The 27,237-nt window shown below is 37.2% G+C and overlaps 2 protein-coding genes across 2 annotated transcripts in view; both read right to left on the reverse strand.

The window, feature by feature from the left end:
• Positions 1 to 452: 452 nt before the first annotated feature.
• On the reverse strand, positions 453 to 3,673 carry LOC137002075 (G-protein coupled receptor 20). The gene is made up of 2 exons (XM_067361557.1): positions 3,512 to 3,673; positions 453 to 1,830 (listed from the first exon to the last, which is right to left on the reverse strand). The coding sequence occupies exon 2, from the start codon at positions 1,826 to 1,828 to the stop codon at positions 752 to 754; it is 1,077 nt and encodes a 358-aa protein (XP_067217658.1). The 5' UTR covers positions 1,829 to 1,830; positions 3,512 to 3,673; the 3' UTR covers positions 453 to 751.
• A 6,948-nt stretch (positions 3,674 to 10,621) lies between these two features.
• trpn1 (transient receptor potential cation channel, subfamily N, member 1) overlaps positions 10,622 to 27,237 on the reverse strand; it is a 47,776-nt gene continuing 31,160 nt past the window's right edge. Inside the window, exons 20-29 of the mRNA XM_067361679.1 lie at positions 25,858 to 25,959; positions 25,680 to 25,778; positions 25,419 to 25,580; positions 22,827 to 22,934; positions 22,548 to 22,745; positions 22,156 to 22,362; positions 20,691 to 21,103; positions 12,325 to 13,232; positions 12,091 to 12,237; positions 10,622 to 10,927 (exon numbers count right to left, since the gene is read on the reverse strand). Of these exons, the coding sequence (XP_067217780.1) occupies positions 10,800 to 10,927; positions 12,091 to 12,237; positions 12,325 to 13,232; positions 20,691 to 21,103; positions 22,156 to 22,362; positions 22,548 to 22,745; positions 22,827 to 22,934; positions 25,419 to 25,580; positions 25,680 to 25,778; positions 25,858 to 25,959 (2,472 nt within the window). The 3' untranslated portion in view covers positions 10,622 to 10,799. The remainder of the gene's footprint in view (positions 10,928 to 12,090; positions 12,238 to 12,324; positions 13,233 to 20,690; positions 21,104 to 22,155; positions 22,363 to 22,547; positions 22,746 to 22,826; positions 22,935 to 25,418; positions 25,581 to 25,679; positions 25,779 to 25,857; positions 25,960 to 27,237) is intronic.

The following is a 27,237-nucleotide window of genomic DNA, read 5'->3' on the forward strand; positions in this document are numbered from 1 at the left end:
AAGGCAAGCAATTTCATTCGGCAGCCATCTTTGAAACGCCTCTCAGGCAGTTGTTTCAGTCATGTGAGTGCAGCTCCTCTCTGAATGGGGAAACTTCAAATTCTCCAAAGATGTTCACCAATCTTGTGATTAAATTTTTATATTTGAAATCACCAATGAAATCTGACAACTGTTTTGTTTCTAAACGTTCAAATCATGACAAACAAATTGCATTTTCAGGTGATTGGCTGTTTGATTTAGAAGGCGGGACTTATTCCGCAATTTTACGCGTTGCACTTTCTCCCATTCATAGTAATATGGATGCTCCTCCCCTCCCTCTTGCAGCGACATCTCTTCTCTGATGATGTGTTTACTGGCGTGAGGGCGGGGCAGCCTGTCACTCACATGAGATCCACCAATAGCAAACCACAACCATCCAATCAATTCCCCATGGACAAAATCAAGCCCTGCTCTACATTTGTTCTTGTTCAAGAAGCCATTTTACTTGGATGTACATTCCAATAGGGAAGAATAGATGCAGAATTTAAGGTGTTTACACGCAGAGTGAAATCAAGGTAACGGCAAAAATCTAGCTGTGTCAGTCGTTTAATGCTTAAGCTGTTTGAAAAATGAGTTAAGGCATGACCACACATCGTAAGCTTAAGCATAATCAAGTAAAGAACTTGCATGTAAATATTTATAGATGATAGATTATTTCTTTGATATTTCTCATATTGACCCATTGGTAAAACTCCTATCGGAGTGTTTGATTTCAGGTGGGAATGTCTCTGGACGGCAGTAGGCAGGGTGTGAGCGTGAGCGTTGCGACGCTGTATGCGATGGCCGTCGGCGTTCCTGCATCTCTGGTGCTCCTGTTTCCCTTGATTGCCACCGGCTGCTCTCTGAACCTCTTCTTCCGCTCTCTTCGCAGGGTAGAGCGGAAACTATCTGGCACGAAGCAGTAAACCACAGGATCCAGGCAGCTGTTCAGACTGCTGAGCGTGATGGTCACGTGATACGCCACCACGTGCTGCTCTCTGCTGCCCCCTAGCTGGAAGTACACCACGGCCTCGCGCACGTGATACGGCGTAAAGCACACGGTGAACACCACCAATACGGCTACCAGCAGCCTGACGGCACGCGCACGCCGACCCCAGCTCTGCGGCATGAGCCTGCTGTCCGCAAGCGCACAGGCGGCGCGGGTCGTAAACGTCGCGATTACCATGAGCGGTAAGACGAACTCCAGCACGGTGAGGGTGAAGAGCACGGCACCGCGGCAACATGAAGCTCCGTGAAAGTCCAGGGCCGAGGTTTGCAGCGAGTACGTGACCACCACGGCGAATAGCCACACACACACGCTAACGCATTTTGCAGCTGCTGGGCTTCGTCTGCGGCTTCCCGCCGACCGCACCACTGCCATATAGCGGTCCACGCAGATGCTAGTGAGAAACAAAATACTGCAGTACATGTTCACAAAGTAGCTGAAGGTGTGCATGTAGAAACATGCCACACAGTCGCCTCCGCTGTGATAAAGCGCAATGCGGGCCGGGAGCGACAACGCCACCAGAAGGTCGGCCACTGCCAGGTTTATAGTGTAAATGGCCGGGGTCGTCCGAGAGCGACTTCGCTGGCAGAACACGCAGAGCGCCAGGCTGTTCAGGACCACGCCGACCACAAACATGAGTGTGTTCACCACCATCAGCGTGATCCACAGGACATAGAACTCCTGGTACAGAGACTCGTGCAGGTGGGTCAGTTTCTTTAGGTACGGCACCCCCAGGTGGTGGACGCTGGTATTGACGGGAGATTCAGATGTGATGTTAGAATGTGCTTCAAGGAAGATCTCCATGGCTAGAACACAGAAAATAAAAGTTAAAAACAAATAATCTATCAATTATTTTAATACTACAAATATAGAGTATATATAATAGATAATAATATAAATATAATTATATACACACAAAGTATAAATAAATTACATTAATTATAATTAAATATAAATACATCAATATTTTGATTGGTGTAGAAAAGGATGGTATTAAACTGTAGTTGTTTTGTAAATCTAATATATAAATGTATGTATATATATATATATATATATATATATGTGAGTGATTGTGTGTGTGTGTGTATATATATATATATATATATATATATATATATATACACACACATACACACACACACACACACACACACACACACACACACACACACACACACACACACACACACACACACTGTATATACATATATTCTAAAAGCAACCAGTTTAAGTAAATTATGATGTTAACCTATGGTACAGTGTAAAATATGTAACAACATAACTAAAATTCAAAAGTTTAATTAAAAAAAAAAAAAAAATTTAAAGATGTTTCTACAAAAATATTAAGGAGCACAACTGTTTTTAGCTTGTTAATGAGAAATGTTTTAGAGCAGCAAATTTGCATATTAGAATTATTTCTAAAATGTAAAAGTATAAAAGTACAGTATTTAAATGTTTTTTGTCCTACTTGTTATATATATATATATATATATATATATTATATATTATATATATATATATATATATATATATATATATATATATATATATTATATATATATATATATATATAAATATATAAATAGTGGCCAAAAGTGATGTCTGGTCTAGGAAAATTTACACCTTCACCCTTTTTCACCCAAATTTTGTAATTTTGTTAAAGATTTTGTACGCATATTATGTAGTTGTGCTTGGAGTTTATTATTTTATTTATGATAACACAATGAAACATGCCAAATTTTTGGTTAGGCTTTCATACAAAGAAATTAAGAACACATGCAAAAACAAGAGAGAACCAACGAAATATTAATAACTGATTAAACTATAGTCAATGTATATGTTTTTCCTTGAGCTTTTTTTCTATTTGCCAATTTATTTATATTTTGTCAGATAAATACCTTAACCAAGTTTAGTGTTTTGTTCTTCCCTCATATTTTAAAATATTTAAAAAATATAAAATACTTTCCTCATATTTTGATGGTTTAATTGAACTTGTAGGGTCATTAAAAACAAATATCTAAACTTTCAAACAGCCCTTAATGTACCACCACCAATCCGGGCTCTGTGTGAATCTTTCCATAGCTTTCTAAAAATGGAACATTCTTTGGCATTTTTTTTTTTTTTTTTTTTTTTGTGAGAGAGTTTGTGCTCCTGTTCGCTGACGTCTCCGAGACTCGTTCTGAATGTCAGTCAGAGTTTAAGAGCTTTAATGAAATATGTAAAAGAATCTCAGATTCTCTCTCATCAGCCGTCTAACTCTGTCTGATCTTTACATGAATGTTCCATATTAGGAGTTTAAGTTCCATTTAGATTCCGTCTCATGGAACATCATGTTGTTCTGTAATTTCCTCATGGTTCAATCAGCGGTCATTTCTCATGGAAAATATATATTATTAACATCCAATGGTTTGAGGTTCAACTGATTCTACTATAAATACATCTCAAAGTAAACATATTTTCATAAGCAAATAAAGAGGAGATTCTCACCGGTGGAGTTGGAAGCTGCTCTTTCTGGTCCAGATGGATGTCGGTTCCTTTCTGTAGTTCTCAAATCAAATAAAGCTTCACTGAAATCTCAACAATCTCCATTACTAGTAATGCAGATGGATAAAACTGCACATCCCAGTGCAGCAGTGTCCATTTGGATGGTGTTCTGATTTGTCTGAGTGTCTCTTTGCCTCTCAAGGATAAGTGAGCGCTCTCTTTCCAGAAGTTGCTCTTTCATGAAGTGAGTCTCACTGAAGAATGACAGACTTTTAGGCCTCCTCATTCTTGGTCTGTCCATCACCCTCCCCTTCCCTCGCTCTCTTTCTCATCTTCTCAACAACCCCTCTAAACTCTGGGCAGAAGCTCTCAAAAGTCACTTTGCAGCACCATCAGTCTTGTGGGATTAGAGCTGTAAACCTCACCCAGTAAACAGGCCTCTGGGACGTCAGTCAGCCATGGCAAAACTCACATCCATACTCCATATTTAGATCTTTCTTCTGAGAGTTTGTGCACAAATGCATGGATTACATGACTATTTTGAAAATGACTACAACTTTTTTTAATGCTACAGATTTACAAAGAAAAAATATATCTATTTTAAATATTTAAATATTACAAATTAAGAAAATAAACTTTTATTAAGAAAGTTATTTATATACAAATGCAATTTGTCATATTTCATGACAATTAAAAAATAAAAACGTCTACTGTACACATGTACAGATTTAAATAATTTTTCATGAAAAAAATATATATTAGAAAAATACATTTATTAGAAATAAGATTTATTTTTTATTTTACTTTAAGAAAATGTTACATTTGCATTTTATTGCATTTTGACAATATTTTCATGACAATTAAAAATATATTTATATTAGAATGCATTTTTTGCATGTATTATATTATTATTATATAAATAATATAAAAAATAAACAATAAATAATAATATATTTACAATTTTGCATTATTATTTTCATGATAATTAATCACATTTTAATGAGATATTGATTTCATATATTATATATATATATATATATATATATATATATATATATATATATATATACTGTATACACATTTACAGAGATTTAGATATTACATTTTCTGCATATATAGTATAATTATTAAAAATATATATATTTATAGATTTAAATATTACATTTAGCAAAAAGAAAATATTTATTTAAATGTTATATTTGCATTGATATTTTAATAACTAAATATTTGTTTCAAAGAAAAAATGCATTTTGAAAAATATAATGTATTATGAATTCTTATAATATTAATATTATGAAATAATAAAATAAAACAAATAATAATATATTTACATTGTTGCATAATTATTTTGACAATTTAGCATATTTTTAGATGATAAATTGATGAAGCATACCTGCAAATGTCTTTTAAAGTCCCTAAAATTGAAGTTTATTGGCTTTTAGTGTGAATATGTTACAATTCGCATTTAGTAGATATAATCATTCAAAACTTATTCAAAACAGTCTCTCACTTCCGCCAATATCAATCAATGATTTTGATGACATTACTCTGTACTTCAGCTTCTCATCAGATGTTCTGTTCAATCAAATGCTCTCTAGAATATAAAGTGTCCCGCCCCCTACATTATAAATAGACGCTGAATCTACAGCTGAAACCGGTCACTTGTTCACACAATTACTAGTTTCTACATGGTAAATGGCATATAGTGCACTATATAAGGGACAGGGAATGATTCAGACAGTGTAAATATAGGAGATTCGAAGGAGTTAGAGATTAGGGGGGAAATTAGGCTTTACCAAGCTCAACAGCTGTGGTCTAGCTGTGTTATAAACTAAACGCTATTGGCTATTTTAAAAAAAGGGGAGGAGTCTTCCTTTTTCAGTTGAAATTACGTCAACACATTGAATAATGCTGTGCGTTTCAAGGCACTTCAGTGGGCCTTTAAAGAGGCTCCCCCATCGAAAACACAGTGAGTGATGGTGGACCACCCGTGAGACAGTCAGCCTGAGGTGAACCGTCCTGGACCCCCGGTGCGTTACCTCACCTCACAGACACACACAAAGAAACACGGGCCCTCAAAGCCCATCGGCTCAACAGCTGGAGCTCATAAGAAAAACACTGCATTAGTGAAGTCCTTCACCTCATTCTTCAGCAGATTGAGTGTCAAGACTGAAACGCACAAACCATAACAGATATCCATCCATGTTACAGTAAATCCTGCAATATTCTGAGATCATGATTTGTTATTTCTGTGCATAAACACTCTGAAACAAAAGCCTAAAAGACACAGATCTGAAACGAAGAACATGCAGATCAAAGGAGAAATTATATAACAGCAACAATGATGAAACAGCCACAAAATATGAACTATAGATTGGCCAAGGATGATTGGGATGCATTTTAGCAGAAAAACACTTGGGTAGATGTGTTTGACCATTTTTAACAAAGCAGTGGCTCTGAATCAGATTGGAAACTGAACTGATTCAATTGCTTTATTGTACTGTCATTCTCCATCAAATCTTCCTCAGTCAAGTCAGTACCTCTGCATCTGGATATGTTATGATTTACCCTGATCTCTCTCAGAACAGACTCTTTACAAGTGTGCCTCATGGGATGATGGGAGATTGAGCGGTTCTGTTCACACCAAAAACGATACATATAAAGATAACTAGTCTATAGTGATAACCAGTAGCTGCCAAATTGATAAAAAAGCTTAAAAAACCAAGATATGGTGTAAAAAAGTCTCCGTATAAGCAATATAGCACATGCAAAAGTGCAGTTTTCCAGAATATCAGCACGTTTGCAAATGTGGTATTGATTTTAAACAACAATTCAATAACAATAAGTTAATAGGCTATCAGGTGACTTACATTTTAGACACAATAATGTCCGTTTTTCCTCTATTTTGCCAATGAAAATAGTTCCAAACAGTAGAGCCATTGCATGTCTCAGAGAGATAGAGTTTCAGTTTTGTTACTGAAAGAATCTGCAGTTTTGAATGAATCATTCTAATGAATCACTTCTGTTTTGTCCCTAAATGAATCAGCCGTTTTGAACAAATTGTTTGAATGAATGATTCAATGACTAACTTAGGCTTGTCTCCGACTGTTTCTTTGAAATGGGCCTTCAAATTGCAAAGGCTGCTTATGACGAAAACTATATTAGCATCCACATCAACGCATGATATTGTTGTTTATTCTAAGCGCCCTCTGCAGTTTTATCATCTGTCGCTTTAAATGATCAAGCTCTTTAAAGCAGAATGGATTCTGATTGGCTGTCGATGTTTTTAATATTCATCAGATGGAAAAAATCATTCTGAAAATGATTCCATGATATCGTTCCTCTGTGTCTGTATCGTTACAGTTATGATGTGGACTTGCTATTCTTTTATATTTAGTATGATTTTTAGAATTATCTTTATAGTTATCCTTTTGCGAATGGGTTTGAATAAACTGAGTATATTTACCGTCGGACTGACATTTCTAGAATGGTTTCAGAGCTTATTTTACAAGATGACAAACTTTAAAGGCAAATTAACATGACAATGGTTTGTGAGGAAACAAACTGAATGCTAATGTGTTTTGTTTTGTACTGAATGTGTCTGTCCAGTCTTGAGTCTTTAACAGCAGAGCAGATGGAGTCTCTTCAGCGTCACTGTCTAAACATCCGTCACTTTGATAAAACCCAGAGACAGTAAATCACTTCTGGCCTTCAACAACTAATGAAACTGTAAAACTAGTTCTGTATATATGAAGGACAGCGACAGACAGGTGTGTCAGATTACCGACATCACATGTAAAGACCTGTTAAAGATCCCAGCACTTACAATGATGGTGAAATCAGGCTGAATATGGTCTAGTACCATGGTACTTTGCAGTACTTTAAAGAATGGCATGGAACATTTCCATTACATTTTCCAAAGAAACACACTGAAAAGTCGAGCAGCTTTAACCAGCCTAATGTGGTTTGCTGGTCTTATTTTAGCTGCACAAAAACAGCTGTTTTCTAATATGTTTGTTATGCTGCATGATAATCCAGACTGGTATTTGTTATGTCATTTTAGATTATTATCGTAATCATAAACACATTGGTTTGTAGCAGAAATAGTTTTAATGTTTGTTGCACTTTGTTATTTTTCTAGTTATTTATATATAGCAGCTGATTAATCAGAAGTCACGCACATTCAAAAATAAGGTGAATACATATCTGTTACTTAATAGAAAATATAGAATACGTACACACGTCATATATACACGGAGGCCCATTTACGCCACGTAAGAAAAAAATATTACTTATTATTTGTATTTATTATACTACTCATAATAAATTTATGACATACTAAGTCAATTATAAGATGAAAAATCTAAATGATGACTTCAGTCATAATAGTCATAATAATATGACAGTTGAAATTGACAGTCAAAATTATGACACTCAAAATAAAAAGTCAGAATTATGATGCAGAAATAATTTTGAATTTTGACATATGATTTAGTATGTCGTAATTTAAACTTTTTCTCATATTTATGACTTGGTATGTTGTAAATATGACTTGATGTGTTATAATTTAGACTATCTGATAATTTCTACCTTTTATATCATAATTATGAGATTAAAAAAAACATACTAAATCTGAATTATGACTTAAAAAGTCATAATTAAGACATTAAAAGTAAAAATTATGAAATTAAAAGACAAAATTATGATTAAAAAGTCATAATTATGACAGAGACAAATCTCAGTTATGATTTAGTATGGCATAATTTAGACCTTTTCCTTATAATTATGACTTAGTATGTGATAATTATGACATAGTAATGACATTTTTACGACTTCTCAATTCAGTGTCATAATTTTGACGTCAATTTTCACTATCTCATAATTTGGTGTCATAATTGATTTAATAAAAAGTATGATGGGTTTTTTATGTGGCACAAATGGGCTTCCATATATGAGTGTTAAGAAAAAGTGAAAATAAATAGTCAAATGAGGACAAGAAGAATGCGCCTGATATTATACACTATAAGAGTAAACTGTTTTGGAAGATTTTTAGTGTTTTTGGATTCTTGTGCTTGGATAGAAAAACTTTAAACAGCAAGATGAAGAGCTCTTATGGATATAAAATTAGCAACATGAGAAGCTCAAAACAGGAAACATAAATGTAGTGTTTGGTCTGAATGTCTGATAAATGCGAGTGAATCCATTACACGGAAGAGTGAATTAGTTGTTATTTTACTCAAACGTAGTTAATTTTAGGACGTTTCTAGAAAACAAATCCTGATTTTCAGAAAAACGCAGTCTTGCGCTTTCCCTTCTAATGCAGAACGGATGAATTACTGTCTCAGTATAAACACGCGGCCAAAAATGAACATCCATAAAAGTGAAAAACTGGCCCTCGTTACAAATGTTTATTCTTCACTCATCACTTTGTCCAGAGTTAAAACTGACAGGACATGTTTTAAGCGTATATACCCATCATTCTCCAGTTAAAAGCAGGAGTAAAGCAGGTTAGCGAGACACTTCCTGTGAGAGTGGGAATCATCATAGATTTGACTGTACGAATGACCACGACGAGCCTGTTTCATTTCGTCTCCGAGAGGAAGAAGTGGACATCAACATAGTCTAACGTCAAACACAATATAATTTACTAGTTAACCTGTTAGCATGCAAATAATCAGCCTTCCAGTAAATAATGTGTTACTGTAAAGGCTGACACAGTTTATTGAAACTTGATACAAAATAATTATTGAATACATCAGGCTTTTATGGCTCATAGTCTGATATAGTGAGAATATAGATAAAAAAAAAAAAACAGTTGAGGCCTAAACGGAGCAAAAATATGCAATTTGGTGCAGATGCTGATATTTATATGGACAAAACGTAAGATGAAATTATGATATTTGTAATGAGACCTTTATAGCACTATAGCGGATACATAAAATGCATATAAATATCATTCGTTGTTCTATATCTGCCAATAACATGATATTTAAATGCTTAGTTTTATGATCAAATCTCTGTAGTTTTTAAACATATAATGCAATGCAATACAATGATGACTGACAGATTGAGAATAAACCTTCCGCAATAATGTTGGTCCACATTATTTTTTATTTTTTGTTTTCAGAACAGTCAAAGTTCAGAACTAACACGATTTAAGCCTGTTGATAAGTTTGTTTGAAAACACTTTCCTTTCATTTCTATAAAGGCGCTGCTGACTCGGTGTATGATTGTACAGCTATATGTAGCATGTAACATTATTTAATGTGTCATTAACATGTGTAGTAATAAAAGTGTGTAATAAAATATAGTAAAAAAAAAAAAAAAAAAAGGAAAAAATAAAGATATTTTTCCATATCATTAACACTGATATTTCTGAGGCACTAATAATAAAACTAAACAAACACAAAATGTAATACTGTAAAAAATTCTCCTGGCAGTGCTTTAGTGATTTTCCTTCAGTTTTCAACTTCCTACATGGAGAAACACTGTTGACAAGTGAACAGCTTGTCAAACAAATGCGATCACTGCAACTGGTTTCATGTCATCTTTATAGCATCGGCCAATAAAATGCTTTTATGTTCAGAAGTCAGAGATATCGTGTAGGAAGGCACATCACAACCCACTCTAATCATGAGCATGTACAGGTCAAAAGTTTTCCTGTCAGGAAGGATCTTTTTTTGTTGCTGTTGAAAGATATTAATACTTTTATTCAGCAAGGATGCATTAAATGGGTCCAAAGTGACAGTACAGACATTTATAATGTTACTTTCAAATAAAAGTTGTTCTTTTGAACTTTCTGTTCATCAAAGAACCTTGAAAAATAAAATGTATCCATTTCCACAAAAATATAAAACTGTTTTCAACATTGATAACAATCAGAAATGTTTCTTAAGTTTCAGAAGGATCATGTGACACTGATGACTGGAGTAATGATGCAAAAAATTCACAGGAATAAATTATATTTTACAATATATTCACACAGAAAACAGCTTTATTAAACTGTAATAATATTTCAGATTTTTTACTGTATTTTTGATCAAATAAATGCAGCCTTGGTGAGCAGAAGAGACTTCTTTCAAAAACATTAAAAAATCTTTCCGACCCCAAACTTTTGACCAGTAGTGTGCAGTAAATGACATCTTACATTAAAGTGAATAGTGAGGAGTCAACATCAGATAAAGGCAAAGGCTGTGATATGCTGAAGCTGACAGCATTAAACAGGAAGTGATGTGGTTGTACTGGTGCTCATATAGGCAGTGCAAACTCATCAGTCATGGTGAGCTGTCGGTCATTCATCCTCCAGTGATCTGTCCCTCTGTCTACGGTGGGTTAAAAACTGCTGGACCACCGACGGCCAATCAACAACGTTCTCCACGTGCACCTGTCCTCCAGACCTGGACATCGTGATCTGACCATCTGCACAGGAACAACACAAGACTGGTTGAGACTGACACCTGACAATGTCTACCTAACAAAACTTTTTTCAAAAGTTTTTGCTCAAAATGTAATATAACATAATATTTATTTATTCATGTATTTATTTATTTAATGCATGCATATTGGCATATAAATATAAAAATGTAATTCATGTGCATTCACGTGGGTTATACATAAATATTTTTCATTATTCATTACTCAAATGTGCATGCAGTTCCAAAGCATTTTTAATGGTTGAACTATTTCCTACTATTCCTTTCCTAACAGTTTAGATAGACTAAACAATAGCAGAAAAGCATCTTCAACTATATGTTCTTTATTTAAACAATAAAAAATAAAAAGTTTAAATAATATAACATAATATAATATTCAATAATTCATGTATTTATTTTAGTGCTGTCAAATCAATTAATTGTGATTAATCGCATCTAACCTAAAAGTCAGATTGCTATTAATCACGATTAATTAATTTGACATGGCATCTTACCTAAAAGTTAGATGCGATTAATCACAAATTAATTGATTTGACAGCACTAAATACATACATTATTGCTGTCAAATCAATTAATCGCGATTAATCACATCTAACCTAAAAGACAGATGCCATGACAACACTAGTTACATAAATAAATTATTGCTGTTAAATGAACTAATTGCAATTAATGACATCTAACCTAAAAGATAGATTTGATTCATTGATTTGACAGCGCTAATTACATAAATAAGTGCTGTCAAATCAATTAATTGCGATTCATCGTATCTATATTTTAGGTTAGATGTGATTAATCGCATCTGTCTTTAACTTTTAGGGCCAGCAAACGCTATTTTTATGGCAAACTAAGAGTAACAATAACAAAAAAACTTCAATAATTAAATAAAATATAATAATTTAACAATATTTTTCATACAATAATATAAAAATATAGCAATTATATAGGCTCCTTCTGTTTGATATTTAACATAAAATATAAATTCTTCCAAAGAGGAGCGTTTTAAACAGGTCCAGTGTCATTTCTGAATAACACCATTGCTTAAATAATATAATCTAGTGGACGGGGTTAGTTTAAAACTGACCACATAAATGAATCTCCTACCAAAGCAGAAGAGAAGTGAATTGTGCCTGGGAAATGAGATGCACTTGCCCTCGGGGAGGATCTGTGTCCTCTTGTTCCTTCTGACCCAGCTAACAGATGTTTGAGCCAGATGATCTAGAGAACGAGAGTCAGACAAACCTTCAGTGTCTTCATCCTCGTTCGTCACATAACAACTCTCCGCAGAACAGATCTTCCCTGAACAGAGAACAGGATACAGATATGTTTTCTATTCAGTAGCAGAAACAAATATGCAAACGATCACGAATGAAAAGCGAATCATACCTGCACACTTGCAGAGAACCTTGATGGAGTAGAACAGGTTGGTGAACAGGTTGAACGGGGACGGAATTCCAGATTTGTGACACATATCGCGGATAAGAACTGCACGTCCGAACTTCCACTCCGTGTCGGATTGAGCCTGGATGCGCTGATACGTGTCGCTCATCATGGCAATGAGGAGGTTGACCAACACGATGATCGTCACGACCAGATACACGCCGAATACCATTTTAACCAAAATGGCCGTCGCGGGAGGCGAGCGCTCCACGACGGGAATTTTTTCTGGTTCGGTTAAACCAAACAAGGCGAAGAGCAGCAGCTCGGATATGTTTAACGGATCCGGCCCTCTCACTTCCGTGGCGTTAGCGGTGCCGTTGACACAATCCGGTGGATACAGCGGCTGGCACAGTGCTGTGAGACTTAGTGTGAAGGCGGTGTGGAACAACATGAGGATCACGGCGAACCGACATAGATCCTTTATCAAGTCTCGGATGATTATGGCCCATGGGCCGAATAAGTGATGGAAAGTCAGGAACTCCAGCAGCTGGATGAAGCCGAGCATCATGGCGACAGCCAGCAAGACATTCCGCGTGAACAGGAAGTGCAGGTGAGTCGGTGGCCAGAAATGGCTTAGGACCGCCAGCAGGTGGCACAGTAGAGCCGCGGCAGAAAAACCCAGGAGGAGAAGACGGATCCAGGCTAATCCAGTGCGCTTACCTGGGAGAGTCAGCTCGGAAACCAGCATTCCACAAAGCCAGATCAGCAACAGACACTCGGACCAGCCGGGCACCAGACGGCCCTGGGATAGAGGATTGATGGGTGGATACACGATAGTCAGGATGAACAGGGCCAACAAGAAGAGGTGTGACACCAGGTGGCTCATGAACTTCACGATTGGGATGGTGTTGAAGCTGTGTGGAAAATGATTACACACATTTCTCAATCAGGACACACACAAACATACACATGTTTGTTTCACTATATTAGTGAGGACATCTCATAGACTTCTGTTGATTTTATATCAGATTAATAATATTTTCTATGGGCCCTACCCCTAAACATACTCTACACAGAAACATGTACAAACACTAGATTTAAAAACATGTTTTGGCCGATTTATAAGCCTTTTTAACTAGTGAGGACCAGTAAAATGTCTTCAGTAGTTGGTTTTCACAATATTTCACTATATAAGTGAGGACATTTGTCCCTCACAATTATAGCCAAACCTGTACGCACACACACATGTATGTATATGTGGTTTACGGGAACTCTCCATAGATGTAATGGATTTTATCCTGTACAAACTGTATATTCTTTAAACTACCCCTAAACCTTCCCATCACAGAAAATTTTCTGCATTTTTTGAATTAAAAAAAATACCGTTTAGTATGTTTTTTTAAGCCATTTGGTTTACGAGGACACAGGAAATGTCCATGTTTACTTTATAATAACCATGTTACTATACACATTTGTGTCCTCATTGTGACGTCTCAGTGAGTCAGTGAGTCACTGTGTTTCTATGAGCTACAGGTGACTGGCCGATTGGATGACGTAATGTTGCACCTGTACCGAATCAACGCTCTGTCAAAAGGACACGTTTGAACTGATGGAGAGAGAGAAGAGCCTGGTGCTTGTTGGCGTTTGTTGCCCTTCATGGGGCTATCGGCGTTCTCGATGGTTATGGAGATTGCGGGAGACCACCGCCGCACTCGAGGAGTTGATCCGCCCTTCCTAGAGCGGATTTTGTTGGACATTATCTTTTGTTGGTTTTGTTAGTTTGTAACACTTGTATCACTTACAAACATGCTGACACCCTGACTATTCATTTACACTGATTGCCAAAACACTTCATGTTTATTTTCTATAGTTTAATAAATTGTTCTTTTTGCAAATTAAGCGGTTGTGTGGCGTCTCCCTTGTTTTGTTGCGTTCCTTGCGAGGAACCGTAACAAATGGGGGCTCGTCTTAAAGATTGTTAACTGGATAAAAATAAATACGTATTCGTTTGATTTAAATGTAGAAATATAGTTTAGCTTATTTGGGTTGTGCTCTGTTTGAGGTAAATGTGAAATTAGCAACCAAATTATTGTTTACTCGTATTATTTTGGAGGTGCATGCAATTTAAACACTTGAGTTATAAAATGTCCTGCGAGTTCGTAGTCGTCATGTAAGGTAAGTGCATTTTTATTATGGTTATAGATTAAACCTTGTTCATGTTCCCCAGTAGGTATTAGCAACGCTTTGCGTTGGTTTGTTGTTTTGCCTTTCTTATTTTTGTGTAGGCTTTTGGGTGAAGCACACCGCCGTGGTAACAAATTGGGCTGTTTTGCTCAGTTTTGAAACTATCGGTATATGGTGTTTAATGTCGCTTTGCTCTTGAAAGCTGCACGAAGATTAGGTATATAATAGTTTAGTGTGTGGATAGGCAGTGTAGAAGGGGAAATAATGGACTGATGTTTTCTCTGTAGCTGTTGTTTTTAAATGCACTGGCTTTTCAATTAATTTAATATGGCATCCGTTGAAGAATTTATTAACGCTCCATCAGAGGACGTGTTGAATGTGTTTGTGAAGAAACAGTTGTGGGAACTTGTAGAGTACTTTAAAATTAGTGAGGTAGACAAACGAGTAAAGAAAAACGAACTTCGTTCTATTGTGAGAAATTGGTTGATTGAAAACAATTTTTTAATCGTTTCCGCACAGAAAAAACAAGAGGTTGAGAGAAATCTTGTAGATATTTTTTCAGGGTTGTCTTTTGAATAAAGAAAAGAGATTTTGCAAATGCAACAGGATCATGATAAAGAATTGGTCAAGGAAACTAAGCGATTTGAGTTTGAGATTGAAAAATTAAGAACCGATAACTTACTCAAACAACGTGAAATTGAATTTGCACAGAAACAATTAGAGGTTGAAAAATCAACACGTGAGTTTGAGTTGCAAACGGAGCGTTTAAAATTGGTAAAGGAACGTAAACTTTCCCCAGAGCGTGGTGAGAGGAACGATTATGGTGGTTTCGACTTGGCCAGTAATTTAAGATTGCTACCTAAATTTAATGAACATGATCCTGATGTATTTTTCTCTTTGTTTGAGACTATTGCTGAAGAAAGGAATTGGCCAAATACTGTCCGAATTGTTATGCTCCAAACTGTGATTACAGGCAAAGCACAGGAGGCATATGCAGCGCTTTCGATGGACGACCGGAAGGATTATGATAAGGTAAAGGTGACAATCCTAAAGGCTTATGAGTTAGTTCCTGAGGCATATCGCCAGCGTTTTAGGAACTGGAGGAAAGGTGACCGCCAAACGCATTCTGAGGTGGTAAGAGAACTTGTTTCTCATTTTGATCGTTGGTGCAGTGCTTCCAATGTTGATAATTTTGAGAGGTTACGTGATCTTATTATTTTAGAACAGTTCAAGAACATTGTGCCTGACTATATTGCTACATACATAAATGAAAAGAAGCCACATGATGTGTGTGAAGCTGCAGTCTTAGCAGATGATTATGTTTTGACGCATAAATCTGCATATAGAGTTGAACGATCAGGTCATCACTATGGTAACTTTATTGAAAATAGAGTTGCAACAAGAAGATTTGAACCAACTTTTTCTTCAAAATTTGAGAAAAATGGTCGTGGAAAACCCGATCGAGATTTAGTATGCAATTATTGTTTCAACGCTGGACACTGGAAAAATAAGTGTCCTGTTTTGGCCGCAAAATTGAAATTCAGTCAAAAGAAGTCAAATGCTAATGTTAGTCCTGTGTTAATGGCGGAGACTGCAAAAGTTAATGATTTTCAATCTAGTGCCTCTATGGATGAGACTGCGATGTACCAGTCAAAAACTGAAAACCTCTTTGTACCTTTTATAACAGAGGGTTTTGTTTCTTTAACCAAGTCAGAAGCGGCAGTCCCAGTTAAGATTTTAAGAGATACAGGATCTTCTGAATCCTTTATTCTTCAGTCTATCTTGCCTTTTTCTGATGAATCAAGTAAAGGTAGGGATGTTTTGATTAAAGGGATTGGTTTAAACACTCTTTCTGTTCCGCTGCATAGAGTAAACTTGACTTCGGAGTTGGTCTGTGGAGAAGTAACCCTGGGAGTCCGTCCATCATTACCAGTGGAAGGTGTCATGGTAATACTTGGGAATGATTTAGCTGGAGGTAGGGTATGGCGAGAGGTAATACCACCACCTGTAGTAATGCCCACTCCGTTGATGGAGAAAGCTGATTTGTTAAAGCAAAAGTTCCCTGAGGTATTTACGTCATGTGTGGTAACTCGTTCAAAGAGTCGTGAGACATCTTTTGAAGAAAAGGAATCAAAGTATGTTGTGCCTGGTTTGTCTACTCTTTCTCCTATTTCTAATAGGGAGCTGGTAATGGCCCAACAGAATGATCCTGGATTACATCAGTTGTTTGAGAAGGTTGTTCCATTGCAAGAGGTAAGAAGTGCTGTCAGTGGATATTTTGTTCAAGATGCGCTGCTCTTGAGGAAATATGTTCCCTGTAAGAAAGGTTTAGTTGGAGAAGCTGTAATTCAAGTAGTGGTACCAAAACCGTTCCGTGAGATGGTAATGAAGGTTGCTCATGGTGAATTGGCAGGTCATTTAGGAGTAAATAAAACTTATGACCGAGTTTTGCGACAATTCTACTGGCCATGCTTGAAGAAGGATATATCAGCCTTCATTAAGACATGTCATACGTGTCAGTTAACAGGCAAACCCAATCAAACTTTGAAACCAGTGCCTCTATGTCCTATAGCTGTCACAAGTAAGCCTTTCGAACATCTAATAATCGACTGTGTGGGTCCGTTACCTACTTCTAAATCAGGTAACGTATATTTGCTGACAGTAATGTGTCAGGCAACCCGGTATCTGGCAGCTTACCCTCTCAGAAAAATTACTACTAAAGCAGTTGTGAAAGCTCTTACCCAATTCATATCTATTTTCGGGATACCTAAGATTATTCAAAGCGATAAAGGGACAAATTTCACTTCACGTATGTTTGCTGAGATTTTGAGAGTGCTCAATGTGAAACATAATCAATCAAGTGCATATCATGCTCAAAGCCAAGGTGCGCTTGAACGGTTTCACCAAACATTGAAAGCATTGTTGCGCGCTTATTGTGTGGAGTTGAACCGTGATTGGGAGGAAGGGTTACCCTGGTTATTACTTGCAGCTAGAGAAGTACAGCAAGAGAGCTTAGGTTTTAGCCCAAATGATCTGGTTTTTGGTCACAGTGTACGTGGTCCTCTTTCTGTTTTGAGGGAGGGACTGGTGGAAGATGATCCGCCAAAAAACTTGTTAGAATATGTGAATGGTTTTCGTAGACGTTTGTTTTTGGCAGGTTTAAGTGCTCAGAAAAATCTTGTTGGAGCACAGAGTAAAATGAAAAAGCACTTTGACAAACATGCAGAATGTCGTGTTTTTACACCAGGTGATCAGGTGTTAGTTTTGTTGCCCTCATCTGGATCTCCTTTTTGCGCACGATTTACTGGTCCATACAGAGTTCTTTGTAAAATGACAGACCAAAACTATCAGATTGCAACTCCAGATCGACGAAAAGCAAAGCAGTGTTTTCATGTGAATTTACTTAAGCCTTATCATTCTTGTAGTTCTGAAACTCAACCAATTAGTCCAGTTGTCACCATTTCTAGTGCCTCTTTTGATGATCAGCCTCTTTCTGTGGAGGGGGGGAGGATGTGATTGTCCCTGAGGACTGTGTTTTGCTTCCTCGATTGAAGAATTCAGAGACTCTTCGAAATCTGGAGGCTTTGTTTTTGCATCTATCTGATGTACAGAGGTCAGAATTGACAAAATTGTTGCTTGACTTTCCTTGTTTGTTTGCAGATGTGCCAACTCGTACGCATCTGATCCAGCATGATGTGGATGTGGGAGATGCGCGTCCTATTCGTCAGCGTTTTTATAGAGTTCCTATCAGCAAGCGAAAAGTATTGGAATCTGAAGTTCAGTATATGCTGGAGAATGATATCGCTGTTCCTTCTTGCTCCAGTTGGGCTTCACCATGTTTGCTGGTGAAGAAGCCAGATCTTACTTACAGATTTTGTACTGATTATCGTAAATTGAACGCTATTACTAAACCTGATGCATTTCCACTTCCTCGAATGGAGGATTGTGTGGATCAGGTGGGTACTGCAAAGTTTGTAAGCAAACTGGACCTTTTAAAAGGATATTGGCAGGTGCCTTTAACTCCTAGAGCTCAAGAAATAACTTCGTTCATTACGCCATCTGGGTTATATTCGTACTCGGTTATGAGTTTCGGCCTGCGAAATGCACCCGCAACCTTCCAGAGATTGATGAATAGAGTGGTATTTGGCCTGGAAGGTTGTGCAGTGTATTTGGATGATGTTATCGTTTTTAGTAACACATGGGAGCAACATCTGATACATCTTCGTGCTCTTTTGACCCGTTTAGCAGAGGCTTGTCTTACAGTTAACTTGGCAAAGTGTGAGTTTGCCAAGGGGACAGTAAGATATTTGGGCAAAGAAGTTGGCCAAGGTGAGGTACGTCCTATTCAAGCCAAAGTCGTGGCGATTCAGCACTTTCCTCCCCCATCAACCAAGAAAGAGCTGATGCGATTTCTGGGTATGGTGGGGTATTATCGAGGGTTTTGTCACAACTTTTCAACTGTTGTTGCCCCGCTCACTGATTTGCTCAAGGATTCTGTTAAGTTTGTTTGGAGTGTAAATTGTCAGAAAGCTTTTGACAATGTTAAGCTGTTGTTAACCGCGGCTCCTGTTCTAGCTGCTCCTAGGCTGGATCGGCCATTTAAAATCCAGGTAGATGCGAGTCAAATTGGTGCTGGGGCTGTTTTGTTGCAAACGGGTGACTCTGGACTTGATCATCCAGTAAGTTTCTTTTCTCGTAAGTTTAATACTTACCAAAAGAATTATTCTGTGATCGAGAAAGAAGCGTTATCTTTAATTTGGGCTCTTCAGCACTTTGATGTATACGTGGGGGGAGGACTACCTGTGGAGGTTTATTCTGATCACAACCCTTTAACGTTTTTACATTCTCTACAGTCTCCGAGTCAGCGGTTGATGCGCTGGATTCTCTTTTTACAGCCTTACAGTCTAGTTGTAAAACACATCAAGGGTTCTGATAACGTAGTGGCAGATGCGTTATCTCGTGTTCCTGATCACACTGAAGAAAAGTAATGTTTAGGCAGTTGTTTCTGTTTTTCTGTGCCCTTTTGTCTCCTTAATTTGCTTTCAGGATCCAGATTGCTGGGGGTAAGGTGAGCAATCATGAAGAATTGAGATGACTGTAGGAACATGATTGTACTGGTGGATCGGATGCTATGGAAAAAAATAGAGTAAAAGGAAAGTATGTTTTTAAAAAAAAAAAAAAAAAAAAATTTTTCTGGTGTTGTAAGGATCCTTTTCATAGGATTTTACAGGATTTTTTTAAAGGGGGGTGTGTGACGTCTCAGTGAGTCAGTGAGTCACTGTGTTTCTATGAGCTACAGGTGACTGGCCGATTGGATGACGTAATGTTGCACCTGTACCGAATCAACGCTCTGTCAAAAGGACACGTTTGAACTGATGGAGAGAGAGAAGAGCCTGGTGCTTGTTGGCGTTTGTTGCCCTTCATGGGGCTATCGGCGTTCTCGATGGTTATGGAGATTGCGGGAGACCACCGCCGCACTCGAGGAGTTGATCCGCCCTTCCTAGAGCGGATTTTGTTGGACATTATCTTTTGTTGGTTTTGTTAGTTTGTAACACTTGTATCACTTACAAACATGCTGACACCCTGACTATTCATTTACACTGATTGCCAAAACACTTCATGTTTATTTTCTATAGTTTAATAAATTGTTCTTTTTGCAAATTAAGCGGTTGTGTGGCGTCTCCCTTGTTTTGTTGCGTTCCTTGCGAGGAACTGTAACATCATAAACCATATATATACAAGAACAGAGACACACAAAGTATCGTATCGTGAGATTAGTGTCATATATCGAACCAATTGTTACACCCCTACTAAAACTATTAAAACTTAAACTAAAATTAAAAAAGATTTTTATATTTTCCATTTTCATTTCAGTTAGAGTCATTATTAGTTTTTTTTTAAGTTTTTTTAAACATTTTAAAAATGTTTTAGTTTTAGTCAATTTAGTACTTCAACTTAAACTAAATGAAAATGTGATTTTTTTAAATACATTTTATTTTATTCCAATTAATGTTTATTTTATTTAAATTAAAGAGACAGTTCACCCAAAAATGAAAATTCTGTCATCAATTATTCGCTCTCATGTTGTTCCAATCCCAAATCCCAGATTTTTAGTTTTAGTTATCAGTAACAACACTGATTAGCTGTGAAGTGAATGTAAATGCAGAGTTTCCTCAGAAAGACAGTACCTGTGTCTGAGCGGCAGTGAGAGCAGGATCTTCCAGGAGTCCCACTGCAGGCTTCCGTACCACACATCCGTCAGGTACGTCTGCACCACCGAATGGGACACCACAGCTTTCTGCCGGCACTCGATCAGGCAGTCCAGCACGCTGGCACCCCGATGATCCACAGCCCTGAGAATCGGACCTGCGCCGTGACCCCCGGCTGAGGAGGCTAAGGTCAGGAGATCAGAGGCCATGACCTCACAATGACGAGCGGCTGCGTGCAGGTCCACTGAACGCTCCTTCTCTCTGAGTGCAGCCAGAGTCAGAGCTCGCGAGAGACGGATGGACGTATCCAGAGGAGCGGGAGAATGAAGGACCAACTCCTCCAGAGCCAGATTATCATTCATCCGTCCGCACACCATCAGATTGAACACAAACTACAAAACATAAAACAAAATAATCCACTTCTGATATCATGGGGAAAAAAAGCTAAATGATGCAGCTTCAATTGGTTTATTTGCAGCAGAAAAAGTTTCAACAAGTTTTTAAAGCTAGAAATCTTCCTCTGAGCCTCTTCTGCTCATGTTCATTAAAGGTGACCAATAATGCTTCTTTCATAAAATGTAAAAGTTTCTGGTGTCCTCAGAATGTCTATGAAGTTTCAGCTCAAAATCCCCCACAGATCATTTATTATAGCTTGTCAAATTTGACCATATTTGGGTGTGAGCAAAAACACGCTGTTTTTGTGTGTGTCCCTTTAAATGCAAATGAGCTGCTGCTCCCGCCCCCTTTCCAGAAGAGAGCGGAGCTTTAACAGCTCAACAACAACAAAGCTGGAGAATCTCACGCAGCCAAAATGAGGATTGTCAGTAACAGTGTTCAGCCTTACATTGTTCAAACCGGAGTCGACACTGATGGAGAGACTCAGGAAGAAGTTACAACTTTTAGAGTGAAACTGGACGTTTCTGAATGGTTAGTGGATAAATTGATGTAGTTGCTGTGGAGTTGATTCAACTCATCCACTAGCATGTGCCGTCATGTTCATCTTTTTTCGTTGAATTGAGCCTCGTTTGTGAAGCAGTCCGGCGTAAAATGACGGCATGTCAACAACACTCTACTACAACAACTCTTCCTCTTCTCTAAAGCAGCCCAACATGGCACTGCCCCCTTTGTTGTGTGTTCTAGGGGGCGGTGTTTATGTAAATTTTAGCGTTAGTGATGTCACCAACCCTGGAAGAAGCTCGTTGTAATCCCTACAAGCCGTTTGTTGTAGTCCTTAAACAGAGATTTCTGTAAAAGAAAATATCTCCCTTTGCATTGAACTTTGAGTGTCGTACACACTAATTACACACTAACTGAAGTTAAAAAAGTGAAATCATAGTCAAGGACTCCTTTAATGATCCTTTATGACTTACTCACACTGTCCTGACTTCACTCAGTGACTCTCATCTAAGGTTCATATAAATCACAGACACAGAATGAGTCTCACCTTCTTGTCGTCCAGCAGACGGAGAGTGTCCTTCTCTCTTCTAAGCAGGAAGATGACGGCAGCCTCGTGGTTCTCCTGAGCGGCCAACTGCAGCGGAGTCCATCCGGCACAACACTCAGCACACGCTGACGCTCCGCTCTCCACCAGCAAAGACAAAACCTCCAGACAGCCGGCCTGAGCGGCGTAATGCAGTGCCGTCCAGCCACTCTGAAGACAGACCAGAGCTGATTCAGTGTTACATCAGTATTACTCTAACAGTCAAAAAGGATGCATTAAATCCATCGATTAAAGTGACAGTTAACATGTTGGACTACTACGGTAAGTAAGCATCCATTCACTCACCACTTACTCTGTCTATGAGATACAACTGAGATTGAGGTTTTTCTTCTCACCGTGTCGGTGTGATTGATTTCCGCTCCCTGTCCCAGCAGGACTCTCACCATGGCCACGTGTCCGTGTGCGGCGGCCAGATGCAGACAGGTGCATCCCCGTTTGTCGGTCAGGTGCAGCAGAGAAGCAGAGCGGCTGAGCAGCAGTCCAACCACAGCCGTGTGTCCGCTCTGAGCCGCCAGGTGGAGAGGACTGGAGCCCTGAAACACATGAGGGTCGGTCAGTCACTACTGCGCTCTAACATCACGCTTCAGACCGCAGACGTGCTTCTGATCTCTTGCCTGAATGTTTGTTTCTGCATCAGCCTGAACGCCAGGACAATTCAGCAGTAACCGAACCACGTTCTCATGACCGGACTGAGCCGCCAGGTGCAGGGGAGTGTAACCTGACTGAACACACACACAATATTGTACATTAATTACTTCAAATGTTAGTAAACAGTCAAATGTCCTTAAAACAGGATAACTAAGCTTGAGAAGGAAAATTACCATAAGATATTGGGTTTTGTTTTGAGAGAATATATATACTGAATATTTTGTACTTCCTTTAAACAGCAAAAGCAGCTGAAGTAGCTCATAAACACAAAAATGTGTATTTACACAGACTGTTTAACCCTTTAACGCGTACGATCACACCGGTGTGATCAGTCTTGGCTGGCCCCAGGAGCGTACGATCACACCGGTGTGATTAGAATGTTCAGCTCATCACGCGATCAACTGCCAAATTCAAATGTGCGTGCGCGCTTTAACTGGCGCTAAACCAGAGACGGACGCGCGCAGCGCTTTTAATATATCACATATATGCAGTGTTTTCAACCAAATGATGTTTATTTTAGGTTTCAGAAATTTAAATAGACATGAGTACTAACAAAACAATATATTTAGAGTTTGTAAAATACACAATGATGTCTATAGAAGCGGAAATAACAACCCTTTCCATTATAATTAGACGACACGTTTTATTCATATCAGAAACACATTGTGAAAGTAACTTTAAAGCTTACTCTATTCTTCCCCAGTTCACCGACTCACTTACTTTCATGTATTTCGGGAGAAGTGGATGATGGTGCGTTCAAGTCATGTAGGAAAGATCGTATTTACGAGCAGAACCGACATGAACGCCACCACAATGTCGTAAATACCAGTGGGAAGCTCGTAATTTTCTTTAAGCTCCGATCTGTACGAGTTGGGGGCGTGTCAGTCAGAAACATGGCGAAATACCACAATACAGTGACAGGTTTTTCTATTTACAACGAAGTAAGCTGATTCCCAGCAAAAAATACGATAGCATTACAATATAAAAATGAAATATGTAACAATATTTTTTACAATGGCTTCATAAATTAATTAAAAACATAAAAAAGCAACATGCAACTAATTCACATTATTTGCTCTCCATTTTCTAGAAGCAGAAGTGTTGTTATTTTGTGTAATTAATTTAGAGAAGGCACACCGCCATCATACTCCGACGAAAGTGACTTGAACACACCTACCGTCGTATACACGACTTCCCACCTCGTAAATACGAACTTCCCAGGAGGACTTGAACGCACCATGAATTCACGGGTTGTAAATCCAACAGATCCGATTCTCTGTGCGGCGCAAACTAACATGGCGGCGCCCATCGCTCATATGGCTCAACTAACGCGATCGTTAAAAAGGTGTTTAAGCAGCAAAACACATCCACTTGCACATATTTGGCAATCGGAATATTAGATATTTCATGCTATAGTTAACAAATTTGTGAATATTTTGAATAAAAAAGGAAAAATTAAATAAAAGCAGATCATCATTCATACAGTGCTGCAGTGTGTCACGTAACAAGCAATGACGCGTCACCATGGAAACCATAAAGCGATACGTTCTAAATAAAGGTCGCCTTAAAAAACTCACGCTGGGGGGTCAGCCAGAATATTTGAAACTTACGTGCGAAAGGGTTTGTAACAAAAGCATTTACAATTGTCGAAAAAAAAAAAATTAAATTAGCATTTGAAATATTATAAATATTTATATTATGAATTAAAAGATGAAAGAATATAACATGTAAGAAAATAAATGTTTAAATTTGTATAATAATATTTATTTTTAATATTTTACTGTTTTCTGAATTAAGAGCCTAATCAGAATAAACTTGACTGTGTAAATATGTATTTATTTAGATAAATATCTGTAAAAAAATAATGTATGTTATATAAATATATATGTAATATGTGTAACAAACAATTGAGGGATAACTTCTATAAAAAGTAAAGAAAAAAGTGTAGGAGCTAAAATGGGATTAATTTAAGTATTATGTTTATTAAATATCTTATGTGAGCTGTTATTTGAGTTGACACCATCTAGGGGTTGAAGTTGGAGATGGCCTCTGGAAATAAAGTTCCTGTGACTTCACCTGAGGGCGTGGCCAGAACCGGAAGTGACAGTCTTTGACCTCACGGCCGGACACCATGCGAAATAGACTTATTCAATCTACTTTTTATCTTTTCAATCCTTTAGTTATTTGAGATTTTGATTTTTTGATTTTGCATACAGTTGCTTTTTTGTAATAAATAATACTTCAGTTTCGGAAAATTATGCTGTGGACAATGGAATCTTTTGGACAGTAAGCGTCAAGCCTTTTTTCTGTTCAGCCACCAAAGTGGACAATTTATCCATTACAAAAAGTTAAAAAAAAAATTACAAAAATAATTTCTTAACAATTTTTCCCACTTTTTTAAGCATAACTGTCACTACATTATTTTTTATTTTCTAATAGCCATTTTCTGCAGTGTCTCTCTGTGTAAGCATTTTTTGTGAAACATTATGTATTGTCAAAAGCGCTAAATAAATAAAATGCATTTAATTGAATTGAGTGAAATTGTGGCGTCGTGTCACCTCAGCTAACGGCTGTTGTCTCTTCATGTCATCTTTGCTGCTGCTGTTGCCGCTGTTGTTTGGGAATTCGCTGCGTATTGTGGCTGGAACTTCAGTCAGGATTTCTCTCATAAAGTCCACCTGTCCGAAACAGGCTGCCACATGCAGAGCAGTTAATCCTGTCTACACACACACACACACACACACACAGAGAGAGAGATGGTTCACTCACATTCAAACAGTTTCATTTATAAGCAGAGGTCATGTGTTCATATGAAGCACCTTGGAGCTTTGGATCTTCAGTGAAACACTTCCTTTCAGCACCTCCAGAATATGAGTGTGTCCGTTCTTGGCTGCCAAATGAATGGCTGTCATGCCCTCCTTAAAGGGTCAAAGGTCAGTGGAATTATCAATGTTCTTTATTATACTTCTCATACGAGTCTATAACTGTGAATCTTACCACATCCTCCTCTTTCACTGAAGCTCCGGCCTCCAGAAGCACTTTCACCACCTCCGTGTGTCCACCAGCGGCAGCCAGATGCAGCGGGCACAAGCCGTTAGCCTGGAGAGAGATCGCTTTAGTCAGAAAGAGCATAAGATATACAGGGTAACTATAGTTAACCAAAACTAAAACCATAAAAAACTATTTTAGTTGCATGAAATAAAAATCAAGGTTAACTGAAATAAAATATATATAAAAAAATTGAAAATTGGAAATTTTATTTCAGCTAGTTGCCAAGGTAACATTCCTCATTTACATTTAGTTTAATATGGTGTAATAAAATTACTAAAACTGAAATAAACCCTATATAGACATATTTTTTTTTAAATATTTGAAACCATGAAAAATATTTATTATTTGAAATAAAATAAAAAAAAACTTAAATGTATTCTATTTCAGCTAGCTGCCAAGGAAACACTTCTTATTTTCATTTAGTTTAAAATAACTAAAACTGAAATAAAAATTCATAAACACTATACAGACATAAAAAAAAAAACCTAAAACCACAAAAAACATTTTCGTTACTTGAAATAAAATGTTAACTAAAATAAAATATAAACAACCTTTTATACCTTTAAACGTATTTTATTTTAGCTAGTTGCTGACTTTTTCCCATTTTCATTTAGTTAAACGATGTACTAAAATAAAATTTTGAAATAAAAAATAATAAACACTGTATAGATTAAAAAAATAATTAATTAAAATAATTTGGAAAATGAAAAATAAAAAATAAAAACTACTTCAAAACTTTTTTTTATTAATGTTAACCCTTTAAGACCTGAAGGCTTTTTTAGAGTTTTTTTTTTCTGAGCGACACACACAAAAGTAAAGACTCATAACTCCAAAACTCTAGCAAGGAGAGTCAAAAGGTAGGTATCATTTGATAGAAAACATTTTAAATTTTAAGAAAATATAAATTACATTACATTTGGACATTTTCTTGCTGAGAAACAGCTGTTAAAAGACAAAAAATATATATAATTTTTTAAAAATAATATTTCTTTTTTTTTATTTGACATGGAATAACTCAGGAACACAATAAGATCGTTAAAAAATTCTTTTTTGGTGATGCTCTCCTATATGTGAGCTGCATCTGGTTAAAATTTCGTGCTGATAGCATAAAGAATAGTTTGAAAAATTGTTGTTCATTTTTTCCGCAGCCAGGTGGCGCCAACGGGCGGTAAACTCCGGTTTAGAGGTGCTTCTCAGCACTCGTTAGGAGTTTTTCAAAATGGTTAGATGCATTAAAAATATGAGATTCTAAGCTTTAAAATGATATCTATTATGTGTTATTCCACGTTGGAAAACGAACATGGATGGGTCCGGGAACATTGGATA

Source organism: Chanodichthys erythropterus, chromosome 15 (assembly GCF_024489055.1).
Source record: "Chanodichthys erythropterus isolate Z2021 chromosome 15, ASM2448905v1, whole genome shotgun sequence".
Taxonomy (NCBI): domain Eukaryota; kingdom Metazoa; phylum Chordata; class Actinopteri; order Cypriniformes; family Xenocyprididae; genus Chanodichthys; species Chanodichthys erythropterus.